Source organism: Tenrec ecaudatus, chromosome 10 (assembly GCF_050624435.1).
Source record: "Tenrec ecaudatus isolate mTenEca1 chromosome 10, mTenEca1.hap1, whole genome shotgun sequence".
Lineage (NCBI taxonomy): Eukaryota > Metazoa > Chordata > Mammalia > Afrosoricida > Tenrecidae > Tenrec > Tenrec ecaudatus.
Genome location: NC_134539.1, coordinates 143,287,440 through 143,296,366, shown reverse-complemented (window position 1 = coordinate 143,296,366; position 8,927 = coordinate 143,287,440). Strand labels below are relative to the sequence as shown.

The window sequence follows — 8,927 nt, the reverse complement described above, 5'->3', positions numbered from 1 at the left end:
GGGGTGATGGGGGATAGCGAGGGTGGGGCCAACTCCCCAGCAGGAAACAGTGAGGCTGAGTTGGGCTTCCCAGGCTGGGGTGGTGCTCCCGGGGTGGTGCTCTGATCCCAGGGCACAGGCCAGTCTTCTCAGGGTGGGGAGGCAGGGAGGTACAAAGGGAGCTGATTCACCAGTTCACTGGGAAAAGAGGGCCAGTGGGGTCTGGGCACTAATGGGTGACAGCCATGAAGCAAAGACTGCAGGCACAGCAGAGAGAGAGCAGGGTGGTCCCCCTTACCCCACACACACACACATTGCTGGCCTGAGTGTAGGGCTGTGTCCATTCTCATGACAGGCTCTCGGCATCATAGTAATCTGGGGGAGACACAGCACCCGCATCTCTCCTCCCTTCTGCCTCACTAGATCCCCTTGAGGTAGGGACCCCACCCAGGGCATGTGGGGCTCCTCTCTGGCCACATGATTCCCCCAGTTTGGTTTCCCCCCCCCACACACACACACATACACTTGGGCCCATACCTGATGCTGGGGGCACATCCACACCCACAGTCCCTGTGGCACTTGGGGGTGGGGGTGGGGGCACAGCTCTCCTGCAATGAGGGAGAAGAAAGACCCCATCAGAGGTCCAGAAGTGGCCTTGGGGGTTTGTCCCCAGTAGCTCCCCTGTCCTAGCCCAGAGTAGACCTTCCACCCCAGCCCCAGCCTCACTTACACCTCCCTTCTCCCTGTGGCAGGAGCTTGGTGCTGCATCCTGGGAGTGGCCTGCAGGTGGGGCAGAGGCAGGAAAGGGACAGGCCAGGGCAGCAGAGGGCCCAGGGGGGCTGGCACACAGGGAAGGTAGTGGTGGTGGAATACCAGTGGCCCATCCCCCTGGACTCCCAGCTCCTCGTCATCCTCCTCCTCCTCCTCCTCCAGGTAGTCCTCCAGGTAGACCTGGACAGGAAGGGATTGGGGAGGCAGCATATAGTCCAGGAGAGCAAGATGCTGTGTAGAAATGTATTCCTTATTTTGCAGGTGGGGAAACTGAGGCCCACAGGGCTTGGGCAGAATGTCAAAGGTCAAGCAGAGACTGGGCCCATCACTGTGGTGCACCTCGCCTCCCCTGGCCCCTCCCCGAGTGAGATGGTGCTCATTCTGAGGCCTTGGGGGTATGGGGCCACAGCCCTACCCACAGTGGGGTGAGGACGGGGGTTGGGGCTCCTTCCTCCATGGCTGCCTCTGCTCTCTCCAGGCTGCCCAGCCCTTTCCTTGCAAATGGCCTGTGTCATCCTGGGCCCGAAGCCCCTTTCCTCCTTCCCAGGCAGCCTCAGCGTGTCCCCTGCACCCCAGTGCAGACAGGCCATCTTCAGCAGCACGCTGGGTCTCCACCAGCCGCTTCCAGTGAGGCCCTGTTCTCCGGGCTCCAGGAGGCTCGTGGCCATCAGGTCAGGGGCAACCTTGGAGGCACACTTAGAGGTCCCACCGCTGCCCCTGCCGCTTGGGGTGCTGGGCCTGGCTTTGCAAGGCCCCTGCTGCTCCAGCCCCAACCAAGGGTGCAGTCCCAGCAAATGCGGGCTTCTATGCCTGGGGAGAGCCTCCTACCGGCTGCCCAGTGGTCAGGGAGCACGTCAACAACCCTCCATAAAGAAAAGGCCCGAGTCCCCTGGATGTGGGGACCCCATGGAGGCTGACATAGGGCCTGGCACCACGCACAGATGCCAGACTCAGCCAGAGGGTTGTGACTGGCCTTCCTGTCCCTCTGCCATTCAGCCCTTTCTTCCTGGAGGATGGGGGAACCTCAGGTGCCCCAAGGTGCCCCTCACGCTTCAGCCACGCACCTGCGGGCCGGGGGCAGCGGGCCGTTCCGCGCTCAGCGCCCCCGAGGCCAGGCGACTGAGCAGCACTTGGTGCACCTGCGCATTCTGCAGCAGCAGCAGCTCCAGCAGGTCTGTGGGCAGCGGGGCAGCAAGTCCACGTGGAGCTCCCACCAGGCACCCCTCCCCGCCCCGCCCCAGGGCTCTGCCCAGCACCCCAGCCCGGGGCCCTCAGAAGTGGCAGCGGCGTCCCTACGCCGGGGTCTCACCTTCCTTCACGCGGCCCGTGTGTGGGGGTGTCAGCGGGACGACCCCCGGGAGGGGCTGCTGGACGGCCACCCAGGGCTGGAGCAGGAGAGACAGACCAGGCGGGAAAGGGGTGGGGGTACGTCTCGACTGGCGGGTTGCCCCCTAGTCCTGCTGTGACCACACTTTGCACGCAGTCCTCCCCCCTGCCCCCCCCATTCAAGACCCTTCCCCTCCTGCTGGCCTTGACCCCGCCCTCACCGTCGGAGCCCTGCTCTGGGAGCCGGGGAGTGCCCAGCTCCAGCCCGCACCCGCCGCCATCGCGGTTTCGGTGGCCGCCGTTCCCATGGCGACACGAGGGACGCCCCGAGCGCCCAGCTCCTCTCGAGCACGCGCAGACTACGCCCCGGGCCTCCCTCCCCTTCCCGGGAAGGGGATCCAACTCCCACCCTAGCTCCTCTGCGCCCCGCCACCTCGCATCCCCCCCCCCCCGCGTACTGGGGGCGGGGACAGGGGGCTTGTGGGGTGAGTGCTTCGGATGGGGAGACAGAGCCCCAACTCTGATTCTTGGTTTGTGGGTCCCGGAGCCTCTTTGGCCCGGCTGCGCTGCGGAGTGAAGCTGGATTGACAGTTCTGTAGCGGAGAGGGGGAGGCCTGGGCCGGGGCCAGGTGAGGGTGGTTCCTGGAGGGCCTCCCTGTCGCTCTGAGTCAGTCTGCGGGGCCAGGGAGGTTTGGACCCCAAGTGCAGGGGGTGGGGTGGGTGGGACTCTGTGTGCACCCTGATTCTCAGAGGCAAGTGAGCTGGGGAGCTCAGCGCAGGGGTCCCCACTAAGGGGACTAGAAAGCAAACTCCTTTCAGGGGATCTGCTGGCATAGGGGTTGCTCCTTGGGCGGCTAACCTCAGGGTTAGCAGTTCAAAACCCCCAACCTTCCCCGGAGAAAGATGGGGCCCTCTACTGCCCTGAAGACTGCTCTTGGGGGCACACAGGGGCAGTTCGACCCGGCCCTGTGAGGTCATGTGAATTGGTATGGACTCCAAGGCAGGGAGTTTGGTTTGGTTTGGTTTGGTTTGGTGTGTTTCTTTTCTGCTAAGAGCAAGCAAGGGCTGTGACCTGCCCTGAGAGAGATCCCGTTGGAAGGTTCTGGATTGACGGGGAGGGAAACAGGGACGAGAAGAAAAGAAAAAGGCCTGACTGACTGACATCCGTGATACAATGGCCCTTAGTCACCCTCCAAGTCTGGAAATGAACTCAGCCCAAGGCGTAATGGTGCAGCCAAACAATCGGCTGATCTTTAAGGGAAGGGGAAGCAATAACAAGGGAGAGTTATGCGCAGCTGCTGAGTTACCAGCCCTTTGAGCTCAAAGGGGTGAGGTGGACCCAAGGCCACCTCAGGAAAGGAGGAGCCATGGGGACCGGACACCCAGGATGGGAGTGGGGTAGTGATGGTTGCTGAATGGAAAGTTGTTGATCTGTTCTGCAAACCTCACCCAACTCACAATAAAGTGTTAAAAGGAAAAAAAAGGAACTGGCAGGACAGGTGAGGGGGAGATCTGGCTCGGCAGCTGGGACCGGCTGAAGATAGGTCTTGGGCAGCAGTCAAGGAAAATCCAGACAGGAAGCTGGCATTAGCACCCTGAGGTGCCCTTCCGCCACGTCATGTCCGCACCTCCTCCCGGCAGTCCTGGTGCATAGAACAGGAGCCCATTCCTGCTTCTCCCTTTTTGCCTTCATCCCGTCGGCAGAGGAGGGGGTCCGAATGGCCGGTGTGTGAACTATTCTCACACTTCTTAAACGGAGACCCGGGCGCCGTGCACACAGGCTCCAGGTCACTAGGGAGAACACAGACATGCTTCGTCTTGTAGCCTGTTATTTAGCTCAGTTAGGAAAATCCCTTTTACTAAATGCACTTAGCCTAAGGTACTTAATGCAGCCTCTGTGGGATGTTTCCAGCTCGCCACCTTGCTCAGGAGCAAACAGATGGGATATGGATGTCACCTGGAAGGGCCAGCTAACTCAGAGGGCCTTCCCTCCTTACCTGGCGGTTCGTGATGGAAATGCTAGGTCTTGCTATCTCGTTAGTGAACAGAGACATCCTGAGACTGACCTAAGATGGAAAGAAACGGGCAGGTTCTCTTACATCGACTGCCTAAGAGTCGTGCTGTAAGAAGCAACAACCTTCCTCTCCTCTCCTCTCCTCTCCTCTCCTCTCCTCTCCTCTCCTCTCCTCTCCTCTCCTCTCCTCTCCTCTCCTCTCCTCTCCTCTCCTCTCCTCTCCTCTCCTCTCCTCTCCTCTCCTCTCCCCTCCCCTCCCCTCCCCTCCCCTCCCCTCCCCTCCCCTCTCCTCTCCTCCGCCATCTGCCTGGAGCCGCCAAGCAGCAGCCATGCGTGAGTGCATCTCCATCCACGTCGGCCAGGCCGGTGTCCAGATTGGCAACGCCTGCTGGGAGCTCTACTGTCTGGAACACAGCATCCAACCCGATGGCCAGATGCCCAGTGACAAGACCATTGGGGGAGGGGATGACTCCTTCAACACCTTCTTCAGTGAGACGGCGCTGGCGAGCATGTGCCCAGGGCAGTGTTTGTAGACCCGGAGAGCCCACAGTCACTGAGGAAGTTCGCACTGGCACCTACCGCCAGCTCTTCCACCCTGAGCAGCTCACCGCAGGCAAGGAGGATGCTGCTAACAACGATGCCGTGGGCACTACACCATCGGCAAGGAGACCATCGACCTGGTCCTGGATCGGATTAGAAAACTGGCTGACCAGTGCACAGGTCTCCAGGGCTTCCTGGTTTTCCACAGCTTCGGTGGGGGCACCGATTCCGGGTTCACATCCCTGCTGATGGAACGCCTCTCAGTTGATTATGGCAAGAAATCCAAGCTGGAGTTCTCCATCTACCCCGCCCCCCAGGTGTCCACAGCTGTAGTTGAGCCCTACAACTCCATCCTCACCACCCACACCACCCTGGAGCACTCAGATTGTGCCTTCATGGTAGACAATGAGGCCATCTACGAGATCTGTCGCAGGAACCTCGATATCGAGCGTCCAACCTACACCAACCTGAATAGATTGATACGTCAAATTGTGTCTTCTATCACTGCTTCCCTCAGATTTGATGGTGCCCTGAATGTAGATCTGACAGAATTCCAGACCAACCTCGTGCCCTACCCCCGCATCCACTTCCCTCTGGCCACATACGCCCCTGTCATCTCTGCTGAGAAAGCTTACCATGAACAGCTTTCTGTAGCAGGGATCACCAATGCTTGCTTTGAGCCAGCTAACCAGATGGTGAAATGTGACCCCCGCCATGGGAAATACATGGTCTGTTGCCTGTTGTACCGTGGGGACGTGGTTCCCAAAGATGTCAATACTACCATAGCCACCATCAAGACCAAGCGCACTATCCAGTTTGTGGATTGGTGTCCCACTGGCTTCAAGGTTGGCATTAATTACCAGCCTCCCACTGTGGTCCCTGATGGAGACCAGGCCAAGGTGCAGCGAGCTGTGTGCATGCTGAGCAACACCACAGTCATTGCTGAGGCCTGGGCTTGCCTGGACCACAAGTTTGACCTGATGTACGCCAAGCGTGCCTCTGTCCACTGGTACGTGGGTGAGGGGGTGGAGGAAGGAGAGTTCTCTGAGGCCCAGGAGGACATGGCTGCCCTGGAGAAGGACTATGAGGAGGTGGGGGTGGATTCTGTTGAAGGAGAGGGTGGGGAGGAAGGAGAGGAGTACTAAAGTTGTCACAAAGGTGCTGCTCTGACGGGGAAACGTACTCTTCTAAACATTGGAAAGTTATGGGCTGGTCGGTTAATGTGTATGTACCAGTGTAAACTTCCATGAACAATTACTGACCTGTGCTTTAAAACATGAACGCTTTGTCATAGACCCAATCTGTTCATTTCTCTGATGGGGTTTGAATAAAGTATTCCCTGTCTTAAATGAAAAAAAAAAGATGGAAAGAAACGTATTGTTCTGTTTGCTTGCCCACAACCAACAATTCTTTCCCATGGCTACCTTGAGACCTGAGTTAATGCACAGCATCTGTACCTGACTTCTCCAACTGCAAATTCCAAAGGAAACGGTATCTATTCTCTAAGTATCCTGATCAAACAGGGCCCAGAAAGACAACCTACATTGCCGTTGGTCTCTTCACAGGTACCTTCTAATAAAGCTTGCCTTTCTTCCTCTGTAACTTGGCGTTAGTGAATTGACTTGGCTGCTGTGGGGTAAGAAGCCTTATTAGCGGTAACAATCTCCACCTTCATTTCAGGGTAAAAAGATAAAGTCAAGTATCCTGATCACCCTCAATTAGCCAGACACCCCGACCTGTCTTGAAAGAAGAATGGCCAGAATGTTCCTTAGAAGCAAGGCTGGAGAGACTTGATCTGACGTATTTTGTTCATGTTATTAGAAGGGACCAGTCCCTGGAGAAGGAAGTCGGACGTGGTAAAGGAGGGAGATGGATCGACAGTGGTGTAGCAATGAGCTCAGATGAATCGTGGGACTGACGTAGGACTGGGCGATCTTTCTGTTGTACCCAGGGTCGCTATGAGGGGGAGCAGACTGGACAGCACCTAACAATAAAGATGGGCCTCTGTATGCAAGGTGCCATTCGGAACTCTGGAGACACAGAGTGGTACCCCGTAGTGCATCCTCACTGCTCCATCATTCTTGGAAAGCAAAAACGTACCCCATGAAAAAGGAGTGAAATGCTGAGGTGATGCAGAGTCCCTGAGAAAGAATGAGTACACTGAGAGGGTACCGCCACAGAGGGATGGAGAGGCAACCCTTGGGTGGAGCAGTGTAGGAAGGCGTTCCGTTCAGGTTGGAGACATCAAGCAAAGGCACAGAGACAAGACTGGGCAGCGCCTAGGAGAGGCCCCTGTGACTGTGGTGGGGGAGCCCTGAAGGGAGTCGTCGAAGGGCCGGTGGTCCAAGCAGCTACAGCTCAGACTCAGATGCCAAGCGATGGATCCAGCCCTCACCACGTGGGTAACCAGAGCTGTTGATGGGGTTCGAGCCGGAGAGAAGTTACAGGTTGACTTGCTTTAGAAAGATTCCGCACACTTCATGGGCCTTTCTCCCCTCCGGTCCCCTGGTGGTGTAGTGATTACAGAGTGGGCTTCTCACTGCAAAGTCAGCAGATCAAAACCACCAGCTGCTCCGAGGGAGACAGACAGGGCTTTCTACTCCTGAAACTCCAATGGGTAAATCAGGATCAGATCGATGGCAGTGGGATTTTGTTGGCTTTTTGATCCCTCCCCCAGGGCTTTCTGGGATCCCATTCCACATAAGCTACTTGCTCCCAAGGCTTTCTCTGAGGATCGGCTTTCAGCAGATTCAAACCACTACACCAGCCTTCTGCTCACGTTCTTCTGGGCTGCTGCCTACTCCTAAGGGCAGGGAGAGTGGGCACGCTAATAGCTGATGAGCGATTGGGGTTCAGAGAAGTAGAACACTGAAATAGGCATTTCAGGAAGTTCCCCTAGGGGTATCGTGGGGTAGCTTGAGGCAGAGTTGGGTGGATGCAGAGGCCAGTAAGAAGGCTGCCCCCTCACCCCCACTGAAGGAATACTCAGAGCAGGCCGGGAGCAGCTATGGGGGACAGAGGCAAAGAAAGGAAAACGCCAGTAGCTCAGCTATGAAACTGCATGTTAAACCCACATGACACTTAAGAGGTCCAGCAGTGGCACTGCGGCTCTCAGCCAGAGCCAGCCTCTCTCACCCCTCCATCCGCACTGATCACAACGTGACACCTCGCCTTGTCAAGACCCAGAGAGCTCACAGGAACACTGTGGTGCCACAGCCAATGGGGGACACGAGGGCTCCTTTTAGACACAATCATCGATTTCTGTCCCCAAAGTTGATTAACGTGGATCCCTTTGTTCCCACTCTGTGACTCTCTTCTCCTCCTGTGGCCGCACGTCCGTCCCTCTGTCTCTTCCTCTCTCCAGATCTCCCTTTCTTAAGTTCAGCCAGTCTCTCTCCACTCTGCCTTCCGTGCTCCCCTCCCCCTGCCCCCTTTGCCGTCCTTCCATGCCAAACACCCGGGCAGGTCGGTCACACCAATAAAACCTGATCATTGCTGGGTCCTGCTCCTTTCACTCCCATTCTAACAGGGAATAGAGGAAATGAGGTCCAGGTTCCAGCGTCTGGTGCTCAATTTGTATTCTTTGTCAAAGGAAAACGGAAACATTTGCCATTTGGGACAAAAGGAAAAGCTAGACGCGTCTTTTCCTGAGCTATTTTGCTTATAGAATATCTTGCATCTTGCATCTTGGAGGAGTTGGCTTTCCGGCCTGTTTTCTGGGAAGCACTGCACACTCACTCCACCTATTTCCTTCTCATTTCGCCCCAATGAGGACTCGTGTTGCATCGTTAGTTTTTTGTTGGTTTTTTTTAAAAATGTCCCAAGACAAAATGTACCAAAGCGTCCTCCCTGTTACCTTGGTAAATCTATTTCTGGGAATAAACTAAACATTAAATAAAAAAAAAGACTTAGGCTCCAATGTGTTTCTCAAAGTGTTATTTTTAAGAGTGGAATGTTGAAATGACCCAACGTCCGGTCACAGGAGCATGGTTAAATATGTTATGGCGATCACGCTAAGGAATATTTGGGCAGTCACCTAACTCCATGGAGCTGGGGGGGCGGGGGGGGGGGGGACAACAACGGAACTGGAGAAAGGCGCTCCCTTCGCCCTCCTCAGATGGGAACGAAGCGGGAAAAAACCCGTTTTAAGAATTCAGTGAGCCACGAGAAGACGTTACAGGTTCTCGGATGTACACAAGCAGGGTGAGAGAACTTATTTTTAGGCTTGCCAGCTTAGGTCCTTCGTTCCCGGGTTGACATCTCAGTCCACGAAGTTCATGATCTATATCGTTAGTAA

The 8,927-nt window shown here is 56.4% G+C and overlaps 1 protein-coding gene and 1 pseudogene across 1 annotated transcript; one reads left to right on the top strand and one right to left on the bottom strand.

The window, feature by feature from the left end:
• Positions 1 to 174: 174 nt before the first annotated feature.
• PRR29 (proline rich 29) lies at positions 175 to 2,357 on the bottom strand. The gene is made up of 6 exons (XM_075559681.1): positions 2,298 to 2,357; positions 2,060 to 2,135; positions 1,815 to 1,924; positions 710 to 930; positions 517 to 587; positions 175 to 236 (listed from the first exon to the last, which is right to left on the bottom strand). The coding sequence occupies exons 1-6, from the start codon at positions 2,355 to 2,357 to the stop codon at positions 175 to 177; spliced, it is 600 nt and encodes a 199-aa protein (XP_075415796.1).
• Positions 2,358 to 4,382: 2,025 nt separating this feature from the next.
• LOC142459972 (tubulin alpha-1A chain-like) lies at positions 4,383 to 5,991 on the top strand (annotated as a pseudogene).
• Positions 5,992 to 8,927: the final 2,936 nt, after the last annotated feature.

Excerpts from the sequence above, each read along its gene's own strand:
- PRR29 (XM_075559681.1), bottom strand. The coding sequence starts at position 2,357 with ATGGCGGCGGGTGCGGGCTGGAGCTGGGCACTCCCCGGCTCCCAGAGC. Across the intron at positions 931-1,814 it reads CCGCTGCCCCCGGCCCGCAG|GTCTACCTGGAGGACTACCT; the intron begins GTGCGTGGCTGA and ends CTTCCTGTCCAG. Across the intron at positions 237-516 it reads GGATGTGCCCCCAGCATCAG|TCTTTGCTTCATGGCTGTCA; the intron begins GTATGGGCCCAA and ends CTGTGCCTGCAG.